Below are 16,365 nucleotides of genomic sequence, written 5' to 3'. Positions count from 1 at the left end.
CTCTGTATTCATCTTTTCTAATTCATCGTCCTGCTAATAGACCTCCCCACCTACCAACTGGCACCTCATTGCTCTATTCTTTCAACTTCTCAGTCTTCCAGCGTTGTATTGCACCTCATTATCTATCTTTTCATATCTCCCTTTACTCCCCCCTGCCCTCGACTCTGACACTTCCAATCTTCTGGGCGCAAGACTGCTTGGGGACAGTAAGGTGAAGTGGTTTTCTTACTGTTCCCAAAGCCTTGCACCCACTCCTGCTTTCCTTCTTTCTCTTTACTTGCTATCGGACATTGGAATGCTCTTCCTCTTTCTATTTGTTCTTCTGCCTGACTACATCTTTCTTGCCTAAAGTAATTCTTGTTATCCTCTTCAGCCCAATGTAAATTCCTTGTTCAAATTTAGTTTAAAATGTTATTGTATGGTTTATTCTTGTTGTACAGCCCTTTGGGGTAAATCACTCTAAATAAATACAAATACTGAAAATCGGGGTTTTATTGAGCATAGTCTGATGGGAAATCTGACCAATAACTTGCTCCCCAAAACAGTCTAGCAGGTATGCTCACCTGTAGCTATTCCTTCCATACTGGGGCAGGTGCAGATAGTATGTGCTGAAGCAAGTAAGAATAACTAGGTCCGTGTTGCAGCACACCCCATTTTGACTGTCTGCCACCAGGGCTTCATGCGAGGACCTATGGGCTGAACAGTTCACTTCTAAAGGGCCCGAGCCTGGCTTCAGTCTGTGGGTTGTTATCACCCATGTAAAAGCATGCCGCAATTCAGGCATGGTGTGCCGCCAATATTCTCTGCCTTAATGCCAGTAAGACTGAGATCCTCATTGGGACAACTTCTCCCTCCTCCCTCCTTTCCCCTCTCTCTGGCCGCCCACCCTGGGCCCTCGTCCTGTTCCTGCCTGTGAGGCTAAGAACTTTGTCATCTTCGACTCCACCCTCTCCTTCTTCCTCGCATCTCCGACATCTCTAAGAAGTCCCACTTGCAGCTGCACCTCCTCAGAGGTATTCTGCCTTTTCTCACTTTCCCCCAGAAGCTCCCTGTCTCTAGAGCCCTGGTCCTCTCTAGGCTGGACTATAGCAACAGCCTCTTTCTAAATCTGCCTGCCTCTACTCTTCGACCTTTACAACTCATCCAGAACAGGACTGCAAGACTGTCATTGGCCTCAAGCCCAGGGATTGTATCTCTCCAGCTCTGAAATCTCTGCACTGGCTCCCTGTGACTGCAAGGATCAAATTCAAGACCCTTTGCATCGCCCACAAGGCTTTCCAGGCCTGGGACAGCACTACCTCCAACTTTCTCTTTCTAAACGTCTTCCTTTTTGAGCTCTCTGCTCATCCACCTCCAATTCTAAGGGTCAGACGTTTTTCCCAGCAGAGATGTATGTGCCCCTGACCAGATGCGTGTACACCAACAATGACTTCTTCAGATTGTTAAACCCTTTGAAAATTCAACATTATAGCACACGTCTAAAAATGATGGTATGCCAACATGTGTTTCGACCTTTCCATGAGGTTGTCTTCAGGGCGTTTCTTTCACCTAACCGTATTCTTGAGCTGTACATTTTTTCAACCTCCCTCGCTACCTCAAACCGGCCATAAATCTCCCTTCTAGTTTCCATACACCGTGAGCTCATTGGTTCAACATTCAAACTGTTCTCCAATACTAATTCTTCTGAGCGATCACGCTCCAGAAAAAAGCCCAATGACACGACCTGCGGCAATCTGCACAAACATCACAACAGTTACCATTGGTAGCCGTATCCAAGCAGAGAATGTCCTCGGCTGGGGCCTCCCTCTGGAACAGCCTCCCTGCCTCTGTCAAACTTTAGCAGAACCACCTCTGGTTTCAGAAGCAACTCAAGACTTTCCTTTTCGCTTTCTTTCCCTCTTCCTCTCCCCTGCTAATGTCCCTGATGGCTCCGCACACTGACCACCCCTGAACTCTGGGCCCAGGCTCCTGCATGTCCAGTTGCCCTTGCACTGCCCCCGGGCTCCCTCAGCACTTGTGTAACTGTAACCCTACAGTCACTTCTCTTTGCACTTAAGAGCCACCCTCTGGCAGCACTTGAGTAACCTGCATTTCTCCTCGTCCCGCCCCCACACACTCCATTGGCACTTCTCCCCTCCTCCACGCACTTGCGCGATCTGAATGACACAAGGCCTAGTAAGATAATTTTGTCCTTCTGTTTCCCCTTTCCTGTCTTGTCACGTCTAGAAACACTTGTGTACAGGCGTGTTATAAATGAATTCTCATATCATATTAAAGTATTTGTGACCCAGATTGCCAAAATTGAGCAGCTTGGCCTCCTCTGCTATTACCTGTCAGGCTTAAGCCACAAATGCATCACTGTGACTGCAGTTGAAAAATGTGCTGCAAATCACTGATACAGGAGAGTCGGGCCTCCTAGTTCTTGGACTTCTCGACTGCCTTCAACACAGTTGACACCGAACACTACTCTCCCACCCCAGTGACCGGGTGTACTTCTCCCAAACAGCCCTAAAATAGCTTGCATCCTACCCATTTGGCTGACCCGAGGCCATACAGAGAGGCTTTAGATCCAACTGAGAACCAGTCACGTGTGGGGTCCCCCAGGAGTCAATCCTTTTCCCCATTCATCAAGCTATACATGGAACCCTTGGGAACTCTCCTAAACTACCCAAGCATGACAACACTACGCTGTATCTTAAGGCTTTTAGAACATTTTCTGCCTCTAAATTCCTGGCCACCAATGTGGAACACCTACCCTAAACTGACTGAATTAATTCTCCTCTGTTCCCCACCAAACACCTCTTGCAAAAATGGCTGGACAACACGCCTCTGGAAGGATTCACCCCACAGCTGTCACTCGCCAAAATCCTTGGGCGGCTTCGTGGACAGTAGCCTTTCTTTCCAAAAGCGCACAGCCCAAAAAGGCACAAACCACGTGAATGCATTTCTACACAATCCGGAAAATCAAACCCTTCTTCTCCTGCGTTACTTTGTTTAAACACTTTTATATATTAGTGCTTTTGGAAGAACATTGTCGACCTTTTACACTTTAAAATGTGTGCTACAAAAGTTCATATACATGCAAAGGATACAGTTCATTAAAACCAACTAGAACTTTTACATAATACATAAAAACCTTACAATCTAAAAAATAAGAAAAACATTTCCCTTATGTCATGGGGAAAACCCCCTCTCCCAATTTGTATAGGGTTGCATAGTGGGCCCTTGAAGGGGGACTAGCGTTTAATTAAGCGTGGGTCTCGGTTATTATTTTCAGCTTTTCAAGGGCCCGTAGCCAAATGTGGAATGCAGCTGCTGCAATCACAAGCGATTCCGCCCCAAAGGTCGTATTGCAAAATTGGTCTGAGTGCGGCCTAAAATCTGCATATCCATTCTCCTATTCCTTTGCGAGGGTCGTGCGATTAGTGAGAATAGGCCTCTGGGACTCCAATTGTTCGACACACAGGCGGCATCGCCTTTTGGCCCATGGGGACACCAAGGCCCCAGTGTTTTCCAACACAGGAAGAACATTTAAACGCAGTGACCAGATAAATCTCATTAGGGCGGGGTGCTGTGTTTTGTGAGAAAGGACTTGGGAGAGGCCTATCAAAACCTTGCTGGGAAAAGGTTTTATATGTTCGCTGGGTGGCCAGATAATTCATCCCTTGCGAGTTGTCGTGAGTTCTGCTTCAATTTGAACAGCTGGAGCTCTAGCAACATTGCCGGGAGGGATTTAATTCCAAGTTCCTCAAAGTTTTGTGCTACAGTTTTCCCCAATTTCCGGTACCAACTACTTTTAGAGAATCGGTAAGAGTGTGAAGTAGTAAGGCTCAGCAGGGCCACTCCCCTTGTGTTGCTACATTGGATTTGTACCCATTATTTACAGGCCAATTTACCTTCCAAAGGGGGAGTACGGGGGGAGCCCAAGTTCTAAGCGTGCTGCTACAACCGGGATACTTGACGGTAGGCCGAGCAAAGAGCGCAATATTTTTGTCTTTAATCTCGGCAGCCAATCAACTACACTTAACGGGCATAACCTCCAAAGCGTGTATAGTATGCTAGGAACAATTGACTGCCTGTATGCTCTGATCTTTGCCTCCACCGAGGGTCCACCATACGTATTAATAATCTTTTTCAGTACCAGCCATTTCTTCCACACTTTAGTGGTAACCCCCTCTCTTAGGTAAGGCAATGTCATTTTTGCTCTAATCCTCTTTCCGAGGTATTTATATTCTTCAATTTGTTCCAAAGTGACACTGTCTAAATTCCGAGCGGGCCCCTTATGCTCCTCTTCCCACTGTCAGAACCTTTGTTGTTTAACTGTTAGAACGCAGCTCATGCTCCGATGCTTTTGCCATGTGCCTTTCTTAGCGCCAGTACCAACTTCGCCGTGTAGAGATTATAAGGCATGGGCACTAAAGGGCACCCCTGTTTAAGTCCTCTATTTGTCATAAAAGGCTTTGATAGAGTGCCTTCCTGTGAAATTCTCACCCGAACCTCCATTTCGGAATACAGTAATTTTATAAAGTGAAGAAGTGAGGAATTTATGCCCAACCTTTCTAACTTCTCCCTTAATTTTAACACTGTCGAAAGCAGCTGAGTAGTCCACACAGGCAAGGTAAAGAGCCGTGCCAGGGAAGTGTTGAGTATCTGCCATCAGTGTCAGCAATGCCCAGATAGAGTGGCTAGTTCCACTTCCCTTCCTGAAGCCAGTCTGATGGAAAGGAAGGCACAGTTCTGGAATGGATCAGTGTCTCCTACAGGGCAGGGCCCACACCCGATGTCTCGCAAATGAACCCTGTCCACCTCAAGATCCCACACTAGCTGGCCCTCTCCTGCCTAGTGTTCATTGTATGGCAGACTAGTGTGGGAGGTCATCTGGTGCCATGGCCTGCAGTGCCACCTCTAGGTTGATGACATTTGCAACTGCCCTCTAAACTCTCTTCTGGAATGAACTGTATCCTGGAATGCAACATTATGTGTTACTGACTGCTGCAATTGTATTCGCTCTCCCCTCTTGCTTCTTTTTGACTACTTACTCTGTTCCCTCCTCCTCTCCCTTTCTCCCTTTGCCTTTCTCCTCCCCTCGTCCCTTACATTCTTCTATGCACTTACTCTATCAGAATTGTCCCTGCACCTAGTATGATAGCAACCTTGTCTGTCTCCTCCACCTCCCCTTACTGGATTTTTGTTTTCCTCTCTTCCCAATACCCCCCCCCAGCACTATCTGAAATGTCGTCGGACCTAGTACGATAGTCGCTTGTTTTGTTCCTCACCCCACTTTCTGCACCCAACTCCCTCTCCGGCTCTACCAGAAATGTCGTCCGGCCTAGCATGGTAGTTGCCTGTCTGTTTCCATTTCCTTCCCACTCTCCCCCTCCCTTCCTTATCTATGTCTTAGCACTTGCACTATCTGAAATGTCGTCCGACCGAGTACGATAGTTCATTTCACATCCTTACTGTTCATGGCCTGTAAGAATGTCATTGTATTTCCCTTGTTCCGTCCCTTGAAGTGCCCCCATTGGAATGTCTTTGATGGTGCCAGCGTTGTTGCCAGTAATGTATAAGCCTCTCCATGTGTTGGTTTCTTGCTTATGTCTGAAGGCAGTCATGTGGTGGATCATTCCAGTTTGGCTTGTGGTGCTTCTGGAAATCGTAAGGCAAATATTGGTGGCCATTATTTTCCAGCTCGGGAGTTGGAGGGGGAGGGGGTTTAGTAATGTTAAGATGTCTGCGTTGTTGTGCTGCTTCCTGTCCCATAGTCTTATTTACTGTGTTTGGTAGTGGCCTCTTTGCTGTACCACTTTCCTCTGGGAATGGTAGACTCTTCAGGTGTATAGCATCAGAAACTCCCACTCCTTCCTGTTCGGCATTTAGAAATCCTTGCTCGAGTCATGTTTTTGAGTTGTGCGACGCCTGCTCATTTCATGTTTGGTATGTTGTTGTCTCTGCCTCTGCATTGTGGTGCCATGTAACATGTACTTTTGATGGTGATGGAAGTATCTGAATATGGCTGTGCTCTTTCCAGCTCTTGTCCAGTATAGTGGGGTGGAACCCCCAGCAGGCAGTTCCTTTACGTGTTCCAGGCCTAACTAGCACTGTTTCTGTCCCAACAGATACCCAAACCTGAAGTCTATCCGGGAGCTTATCCTAAAGCGAGGCCAAGCCAAGATCAACCAGAAGAAGGTGCCGCTGACGGACAATCTACTCATCGAGAAGCATCTGGGTGAGCGGCTGCTCTGGACTTGCCATGGCTTGGCATGTGCCATTGGTGGGGGCTACAGGTCTGCCGAGATGGGGGAAGAAGTGAGAACCTTTGCATGGTTTTAGTATTGGGTTGTAGTGGAGGCTAGAGCTAATTCTCAGAGGAGTGCTGTTTAAGGACACGCTCTTGTTGACTGGAAGCCTGTTGCAGTGTTTCATCAAGGAACATGTGTTTGCAGTGCACTGTATTGAACATTTTAGGAGAGATTGAGAGGTGTGATGGATTATTTGTCTCCAGGTTGAGTGAAGAATGTAAAATGCTTTGGCATGTTGAGCTAGTCAAGCACACATGTGGGAGACTGCATGCTTTGGAGTTACTGCCATGATTTCAAAGACTTTCAGAGCTCCGATTTTAGCTATCAAGGGTTCCTACTCTGGTATGAAACAGTGCTTTTGTGCAACAATGATACGGTATAGATGCCTTGTACAGGAACGGCAATTCTGGCGAGTTCTACTTCGGCCTTGGTCCGAGTGTGCCAATCGCATTGCTAATGCTCGAGCCGGGGCTAATCTCGTCGCCTGTACAGGCCATCAAAAGAAGACGCCTCTTGCATATTCCATCTAAAACCTCGCCAGTAGCCCTCATTGAAACCTCCTGGGTGGAGCTCACTACTCTGAGGAACGCCATCAGTTTGGAAAGCTGGTCAACACAACCTTTGAGACCTTGGAATGGGCTCTGGATTGGGCAAACTATTATTATTGCTTACAAAAATGGTTTGTCAACACATTGGAAGAGTGGGGCTGGTTGTCCAATTATGCCCATCTAGAAAATGTAAAAAGTTACGGTGAGATCCAAATGTTAACCCTTGTGTATCGATTCCCCTCCCTCACCCCCCAACCCCCAATGGCTACTTAAGTTTGTGCTCATCACCAGAGCGGAGAAGATTCTTGCTGTTAATCAGAGTAAATAAGTTGCCTGTGTTGGCATGTATTGGGACAGAACTAGGAATTCCTGTTGGGGACAAGACTTGTCGCATGTGCGCTAAGAAACACATAGAAGAAACGGCAAAACACGTGCTAACCGAATGGCCACTAAACGGGCCAATCTACATGAATATGCGGGGTAAATCTGTATGGGATTATGATGACCTCAAGAGTGCCAGTAAAAACACTCCACATTGCATTATATCATGTCTGGACTACAGTTAAATCTCGGTAGAAATAGAACTGTACTCTCTAATCTCATTACATCATCGAGGCTTACTCCAACCAATACTCCATGGAACATACTATTAAGATACTCACTATAAAATAGTGTAGCGCATGTACACGTTTTTTTTCTTCATTTTTGGTATGTTTTTATTTAAGCAATGAATTTTTTTAAGACGTGAAAAGTTCGATAGAACTGTACACATTAAAATTAGTTTTGACTGTGTACAGTTAACTTGGCCTGGACATGTTTCTTTTGATGGCCTACTCGTGCCTGATACCGATGTCCATTTGAATGAAGCCGATTATTGAAGGTTTGTGGTGAGAGTTCGATTATGTGCAGTGGCGCAACGGTCACATACTACCGGAGTCTCTTGGTTTATAGCCATAGCCTGCAGCAATGTTTTTGAAAGTCTAGACTTTTGTGATGTGTTGGTCATTCCCTTGATCCACGCTGCTCTCTAGTTCTGCTGGAATGAACTGGACCACCTGTTTCTTCCCTCCCTGCTGAAGATGGCGTAGGCTGTGGTTTTGACGGGGCGTGTTTGTGCTCTACATGGTGCTGAAATGTATTGTACCATAATTGCGGACACAAACTCTGTCATGGAGTTTCAATACAACCGACTGTTAGGTAAAAATGAGTGCAGTCCAACTGTGTGGGACTACACAAGACTTCTCTTGGAATTAGGTAACCCACCTTTTAATATAGCGCTGTGCTACACAAGTTGGTAGTGTGACTGAGCAGCCAGGCTTATCTTAAGAGATGTAATGTGTGCTGTACAATGAAATCGGTAAATTCAGGTATCCAAGTAAACACTTGCACTTAGTTATATAATTTATTTATTAATACACAGATATATAAAGCATTCTTTAAAAAGCTGTATCTAGCTGTAACATTAATACCAAGGTAGGATTCAATTCAAAGGTGAACAGTAAAGTGGGTGAGAAATTCATTCGTATGTTACACATGTTCCAGCACACAGAGGTGATGTCATTTGAGGTCAGTATAGCACTTGTATAGTGTCACCTTTTCAATATTGATTTTTTTTAAGGAAGGAAAGGTTAAGGTTAGATCAGAACAGACTGGGTTATAAGAACAGTTAGATTCTCCCAAAGGGATGCAGACAGTCTATTATGTCAACATTAAAGTGTTCAACATTTAAAACCTGTAAAGGAACAAGCACTGCCAAAGCCAATAGGTTCAGAAGGAGGCCTTTAGGGAGCCAGGACAGCCAAAGTCAATGGGCAAAGTCAAAGTTCGGATGCTCCTCTTAGAAATATGTTCTTAAATAGTCAGTGTTCAAAAGGAAAATCACAGTACCTCAGTAGGAGTCACCTTTGGAAAGCGCAAGCTGTAAGGCCAATGGAGGTAAGTTGAGGTCAACTTAGTTTACGGTTAAATTGCACTCCCAAAGACGGGAAACGCCCTAAATGGCAAAAGGATAAAACACCCCAAGCCCAAAAGTACCTTTTTGAAATGAAGTTGTTCCAGCTGGTTGCCTTTGTGATGCAATGCAGTAGACCCTTGTTCCTGGTCCTTGGTTGTGGTGATGAAAGGACGACGTCTGGCGAGCTCCTGCAGCAGCACTCAAGAGAGGACTCTGCAATGGATTTCTGTTGCTTCAACGGCTCTTTGTGGTTTTGACGCCTTTTTCTCAGCGCCAACACAGAAAGAACAGCTCCAGTTAGGATTTCCTTGAGCCCTCAGTCGTGCACTCTGGTGAGGGAGTGACTCTAGACGCAGATTTCTTGCTTCTGTAGGGTCCCCTGGATGCCTATGAAGATCTAGCCAGATTCAGACTTCAGAAGACAATGCATCCACAAGTGGGCGAGGTACCCCTTGGTATTGGGCTTTTGCATCCTTGGAAAGTCGCAGCAAGTCCGGGGTTGCGCTAAAATAGTTTCTCGAGGCTAGTCGGTCCTACCATAAGGGAGGAAGTCTTCCTTTACGGGTCTGCCCTGTCAATTTGAAAACCGGATCAGCACAGCTGTAGGGCTTAACCCGCCACTTTGCGGTCCAGGAGTGTGCTGCTGGCGTCTTCTGCTTCGGACGTTGTCCTCCAGTGGTCAACTCTGCTTAGTCCCAAAAACCTTGCCTATTACTCTGTTTGCATCAGGTTTGAGCCCTTTGTGTGTTTTGCCTTTGGCAGGCTTCAGCCCTGAAGCTCGCTCCAGTGTGTCTGGAAGGACAGGAAGTGAGGGAGGGTCCCAAAACTCCCCTGTCCTTTGTCTCTAGGAGTGCCTGAAGGAAACCAGTCCTGATGGCCGGCTGGCTGTCCGGGAAGGACAGCCACCCTGCTGGGTGATTGACAGTGTAGGGCTGTGAATGAACGAGCTCAAAAGGCGAGTGTCTTGGGACTACAGGCAGTTGATCACTTGAAAAAACATCCGAAGAAATCGTAAAGAGAAGCCTGCTGCAACCTCCTGACCCCGAAGTGCTCAGTGAAGCCTTGCTGCTGTGCTGACCTCCTTTTTCGTATCCTCAGAGAAGCTCAGGATGGAAGACTTCTATTGGGTTAGAGGGACCAACTAGCCCTGAGACGTACTCAATCTCGACTTGCTGTGCCTCTCCACTGCTGCAGAAGCCCAATGCCAGGGGTAGAGTGTCCATTATCGACTGCAACGTCTTCCGTGGAACGATCGGCCAAAAGCTCCAGGAGCCTTCTAACTACACTCCAGAAGCAGGAAATCCTGATCTCGAGTCCAGGACCGAGGGAGCAAGCAAAGTCCAACTGGAGATATTCGTTCTGCATCAGTGTTTGCGAGGCGCTGAAACCACGAAGAGCCGCTGATTCCAAGAAAATCCATAGCTGACGTAGTCCTCTCCCGAGTACTGCCGCAGGAGCCCCGCCAGACGTCCTCCCTCTCGTCTCCATGACTGAGGCTCAGGAAAAAGGGTCTGCTTGTCTGTAGCAAGGAGTAATCCAGCTGGAACACTTTCTTCAAACCAGAGGTACTGTGGGGCTTGTGGTACTTATTTTGCCACAAATCATGTTTTCTCACTTGAGAAGTGCACTGGCTTGCCTTTTCTGAGTTGATTTCAACTCCCATTGCACTGGCTTAACAGCTTGTGTTCCTTCAGTGATTTTCCTGAACTATCTGACTTTGTGAAAGACTTTAACCAAGAAGAAGTGCATCAGGACTATTGGCTGTGTCCAATTGACTTTGGCTGTCCTGGCTCCTTAAAGGCACCTTTCTAATCTATTGACTTTGGAATTGCTTGTCCCTTCATAGGTAATATTTGTTGAACACCTTTACTGCTGGGAAAGGCTTGCCTAGATTTCATTAGAAAATTCAAACTGTCTTCATGTTATGACAAAGTATGTTCTAACCTTTCTATTTCCTTAACCCTTCCTTCCTGAAACTGAGTCTAAAAAGTATATTGGTGTTTGTAATAATGTCCTTGTAATTAAAGTCACTTCAGGGTCTAGGAGAAGTGTATTGCATGTCCAAAGAGTATTAAGCTCTACAGCTCACATTTACTCCTATTGAGATGGCCTGGCTGCTCAGTCACACTACCAACCTGTGTAGTACAGACCTATATCAAAAGGTGGGTTACCTAATACCAAGCAGATACGTCTTGTGTAGTCTCAGACTGTGTGACTGCACCAATTCTTAGCTAACAAGAAACCACTGCCACCAGCCATTCAGGCGAGTTAGTTGTAACAAAATGTTACATGAGGAATGGGTTAAAGGAATTAATATGTAACCCCCAGCACTCCACATTGGGTGGTGTGTGCTGGACCCATAAAGTAAAGGTAAGACTGGGGTCATCTTATTATCCTTGGGAACAGTAGTTCACCCACGAAAATGTATTTACACATTAAGATAAGTCCAAGGGACTTCGGTGGCACTGCACAAAAGGTGCTGTGTGTCACAATGCAAAAGCAGATTACTATGCGGTTTACCAGACTCCTATAAACAGTAAGTAACATAGAAAATCATAGTCAGGAAAACACACGAGTGAGTGAAAAAAATATCCCACTCACTCTGGAGTAAAACTTAAAAAGCCCAGAGTCTAGCAAAAGAGCTGGGGGTCTGGTCTCTAGGTAAAAGGGAATTGGCACAGAAATGAAAATTCTCCCTGACACCGACTTACTCCATGAAATGGCTCCAGTTGTTGAGGGCCTTCCCTAGATTACTTCATTACTGCAGGACCACATTGGTGGCTCATGATGCGACTGCCTTGCCTGTTGTTCTTGGGCATTTTGGGATCCCCTGCTTCACCCATGGCCAGCCTTGTTGCATTCAGTCCCATGGTTGTGCTTGATACGCTTCAGTGTATTTTTAAGACTTCTGAGATGCCAACTGGCAACTAGATTCTGTCAATCCTCCAATCTGTGCCTGATGTGAGATTATGGTGGTGCAGCCTCGAGCTCCATGCTTCACTCATCCGAGGTTCTAGCTGTGTGAAACCTGAAAATCAACCTAGAGCAGACTAAGGTGGTAGTTGCAGGCCGATATTAATGCCGTTAATGCTTATGGGGTGCTTTTTCTGCATGCGTTTTTCTACATGATTTGATTTATTAAGTGCTAAACTCGCGAATAGGTCTCGGGTGCTATACAAAGGGACAACAATAATAGCACAAGCATTGGCAAAGTCAACAGTTTTGGCTTGTGTGGAAGTATTAGGCCTTTGCCAGGCACTGCTATTAGATGGCCAGAAACGCGCACCATTTTGCACCTGCTACCATCAATGGCCAGTTCATACCACTAAGGCAGTGCCTGTCAATTGCCTTTGCCATGCCTACACAAAAGCTAAACTGTTGGCCTTGCTAATGCTTGTTGTGGCAGAGCCTCAATGAATAGAAATGCTGGCATGGGGTGAGGGTCTATGGAGGGGACTTTTTAAACATTGTTGAACTGGGGCGATGCTTCTTGTGGCACCCCAGTCCGCCCAGGACCATGGCATGCTATAAAAAAAGCCTATCATGTGTGGTTGGGGCAGCAGAGGGCTGAGCACCCTCTAAAAGCAGACAACCCCATGAAGAGCTCCCTGAACACAGATTTGGGGGTACGGGGGGATGGGAGATGTGTAACCCAATAGGTTCAGCAGGAATCTTTGATGGCTCTGCAGCTCATCCTTTGGGCAAACGGGGTCTTCTTTATTTATGTTTGGATTTATAGAGTGCACTACAGCCCACAGGCATCGAGGCGATGTGAGGAACTTAAGGCTTGATTCAGGGTTACAAGAATGCGGCCCAACAACAGGGTAATGCTTGGTACAAGTTGTTTCGTTGCATAAAACAATTGATGAAAATTACTTAAAAGCATAAGATACGTACAGCGGATAAAAAAGCCAGTTCAAATAAAGAGCCTGGTTATAATGGCTGTCCGGACTGCTGCACGAGAATCCATCAACCTAATCTGGGACGGGAGAGTGTTCCAGAAAGTGGTGGCCATAGTTGGGAAGCTAGTGCCGCCCGCACGCACTCTGCAGGTAAGAGGAATGGAGATTCTATTAGAGTAGGCCACTCCAGAAGGTCTGGATGGGTTGTCTGATAATCCTTTGAGCTAGATGGAGGGGTGGGGGCCAAGCCATGGAGACATTGGTGTGTGAAGGCAAGGGTTTTTAAAACCATCCTTTCCTTGACGGGGAGCCAGTAAATCTGCTTTCTGACATCCGAGATATGGTCCCTTCGCAAAATGCCATTTGCGGCCCTCAAGGCGTTGTTCTCAGCTAGTTGTCGTTTGGCCATATTCTTGCGGGGGGTCCCTACAAAGAGGGCATTGCAGTAGTCCAACCTAGACCCAATAATTGCCCTAGCAATGGTGAGGTAATTCTGTTGGGAGAAGAAGGGTCTGGTTTAAGCAATTTGGAGTGATAAGCTGAGGAGGATACAATTGCATTAACCTGTCTATGCATGGTCCGGTTTGGATCAAGATACACGCCTAGTGTCTTGATGACTTGTGAGACAGCGATGGGTGTGTTATCAATGGTGAAGGAGCAATATTGCTTTTCCAGTTTACCCAAGGTGGAGGGGGAACCAATTGGCAGAAGTTCAGTTTTCTCACTCTTGAGACATAACCAGTTCTCTGCCACCCAGGATTGGATCGTTGAGTAAATGCAATTGAGGGTGTTCAGGTCAGAAAGATAATCACCCGAGAGGGGGATGAGAACCTTATCTGCATAGTTGGTGTATGAGATGCCCAGGGCGTCCACAATTTTGAACAAGGGCCTCGTGAAGAGGTTGTAGAGGGTAGGAGCCATGCAAGAACCCTGTGGGACCCCACATTTAAGGAGACTAGCACATGAGGATTCAGAGAGAACCTTCATCACGCTTTCCTGTAGGAACAAAGTTATCCATGCACAGGTCCTCGGGATAAATTGGCTGCTGAGGAGAGATGGTGGCAGAGGGTCTTGTGATCCACCAAATCAAAGGCAGCAGAGAGGTCTAAGAGAAGGAGGAGCGCAGGATTGCCTGCGTCTCATCCATTTTTCTTTTTTTAGGTCCAGCAGTGCTGTTTCGGTGCCATGTCGTGGCCAGAACCCGTACTGCCGTAGACCAAGAAGGTGGTTGTCTTCAAGGAATTTCTGGACTTGCAGGTAGGCTGCTTTGTCCAAAGATTTTAGCAGAAAGGGAATGGTGGTGATGAGCCTGTAGTTCCCTGGGCCAAATGGGTGAAGGGAGATTTTTTTTTTTTAAGAAGCAGTCAGACCCACGCTTCCTTGAGTGCAGTTGGGACATGGCCAGACTGGAAGGAGGAATTAATGAAGGCGGTAATGAATGGGGCGAGGGAGGAGACAGTCTTTTTGACCTGAGCGGAGCTGGCGTCACCTTTACATTAGACGGCTTGATGGATTTGAGGAGAGCAATGACTTCAGGTTCACTCATATCCTTGAATTCAAACACCAGGGATTGGCTGTGATTGGTAACTGGGGCGGAAGTATTGTGACTGTTGACCCTAAGGTTAGACAGGGCCTTTTGGTGGGCTAAGATTTTAGAGTGCAAGGTATCAAGTTTGTCGAGCATGGCAGCTTGAATTTTATTACCCCAAGTCTCGTCCTTGAGGAGAGTAGGAGGCGGGGATGAGGTCTCCAATTCCCTAAAGATAGCAAAGCTTTCCTTTGTCCCAGATTTCGATCCTGGGGTTGAAGGAGGCGGCTTTGGCCTGATCTGATAGCAGTTTCATATAATCTTTAGAGATTATCTTAAAGGCTGCTTTATAGGAGTCATTAGAGTTGTTTTTCCACATAGCACGCGCTGCCCTTTTTTTTTTTTTTTTTTTTTCTTTTTTAAGAACGAAATTCAAGGAGCTCCTGGGTGAACAAGGCATGAGTGCTTTGCTTCTTGGCTTTAAGGGTGAGTGGAGCAATAACATCCACTGCTCGGGTAATGACGCTATTGAATGCTGGTGCCAAAAGCTCTGGGTCATTGGGGACGGGTTGGGGAGGGGTGGGGGCCTAGAGGTAAGGGGCTAGATTCTCCTTAGTGAGCTTACACAAACTCCTAGCGAAAGCAGCAGGAAGAGGGATAGTAGCCTTCGTAGGCCCCCTTGAGGTGATGTCAAACTTGATGCAGAAATGGTCAGACCACGGAATGGGAGACATTTCCGAGATGAGGAGGGAGCAATTATGATGGGAGGCCCAGTCAAGCGTGCAACCTTTAATGTGTGTAGGCTTGGAGATGGCTTGAGTAAACCCTAGGGTGGAAAGGGCTTTTTGCAGGGCGGCGGTATTGGCATCATTAGGGTCGTTGAGCCCTAAATTGAGGTCACCCAAGAGAAAGACTTTGGAAGATTTTTTGAGGTTATCTGATAGTGATTGGCTAAGGGCCTCATGGAAGTCAGTGGAGGGGCCTGGCGGGCGGTAGACTAGATGGAAGGCAATAGTACAGTTCAGGGAGAGCTTCAGTTTGAGTAGGAGATAGTCTGAGTTCTGACCCAATTCCCCTTGGATTCTTCTAATGGTGAGTGTGTCCTTCTCGATGACGGCTACCCACCGCCCCCTTGAGCAGTCTGGTCTTGGCTAAATATGGTGTAGCCGCATGGTACAGCAAGGGAGAGGGCATGGCCGAAGGCCTCATTTAACCAAGTCTTGCAAAGTAAGAGTAGGTCAAGATTGGCCTTGATGATATGGTCATGCACATCCAGGGTGTGGGCTGGTAGGGAGCGGGAGTTGACCAAAACACATTTAATTGGGACATCTGAGACGGGGGAGGGTGTGGCAGAGTCGGGAGCAGTGGCCCCGGGTCGGAGGGACGCCTGGCTGATGGAAGTAGCAGTGCAGGACAGGAGGGGTGGGTGGGTCGCGGGCATGCTTACATAACTAGTAGCATCACTAACATCACATGACAGTATAGGTAAATGGGCTGCAAGCATAGCATCAGGGCTGGTAACCTCACTAACATAACATGACAGTGTGGGTAAATGGGCTGCCGGCAATGAAACGGGGCTAGTGGCATCACAGAGGAAGTGGCACAGGCTGGCTGGCTGGCAACAGGTTATATAGTAGGCCCTGCAAACAGTGGTGATTTCACAGATCTTGTGGCAGGATGGGCAGTGGGCTGGTGCATAGCCAGGCTTAGGGAGGCGAGAATGGGTGCAGTGCTGTGATTAGTGGAGGAACGCGGGCACAGGACCAGATTGCAAGGAGGAGTTGTAGACTGCCGGCAAAGTATGAGTCTCTGCGCATGTGCCCCTGTCTGGCGGCGCATTCAGCGCAGAGTCAACGGCACCAGATGACTGCAGCGCCTTTCCCAATGTAGCAGGCGACCGTAAAGAGAAGTGGTCTGGCAGCGGCGTGTGGGCGTCCATGGCAGTGCCTATCACGGCAAACTATCATCAAGGAGCAGGAGGGAGCTGGCGTGTCGAGTAAAAGCTCTTCAACAAGCGGGTGGGGGGGCCAAAAACATATGGCATGGGCTGTTAGTAGGGTAGTGGGTGGCAGCGTGCTTCTGACGCCTAAGCACGCGTTTCTGCAGGCCAGTGTCGGGGTGATGGGCGCTGCTC

The 16,365-nt window shown here is 47.2% G+C and overlaps 1 protein-coding gene across 1 annotated transcript in view; it reads left to right on the top strand.

Annotated features, from left to right (window-relative positions):
• The window catches only part of RPL7L1 (ribosomal protein L7 like 1), an 87,264-nt gene that overhangs the window by 48,915 nt on the left and 21,984 nt on the right, over window positions 1–16,365 (top strand). Inside the window, exon 5 of the mRNA XM_069608922.1 lies at window positions 6,117–6,226. Coding sequence (XP_069465023.1) covers window positions 6,117–6,226 — 110 coding nt within the window. The remainder of the gene's footprint in view (window positions 1–6,116; window positions 6,227–16,365) is intronic.

Source organism: Ambystoma mexicanum, chromosome 4q, assembly GCF_040938575.1.
Source record: "Ambystoma mexicanum isolate Mex_15411 chromosome 4q, UKY_AmexF1_1, whole genome shotgun sequence".
NCBI classification, from domain to species: domain Eukaryota; kingdom Metazoa; phylum Chordata; class Amphibia; order Caudata; family Ambystomatidae; genus Ambystoma; species Ambystoma mexicanum.
This window is presented reverse-complemented; position numbering and strand designations above follow the sequence as displayed.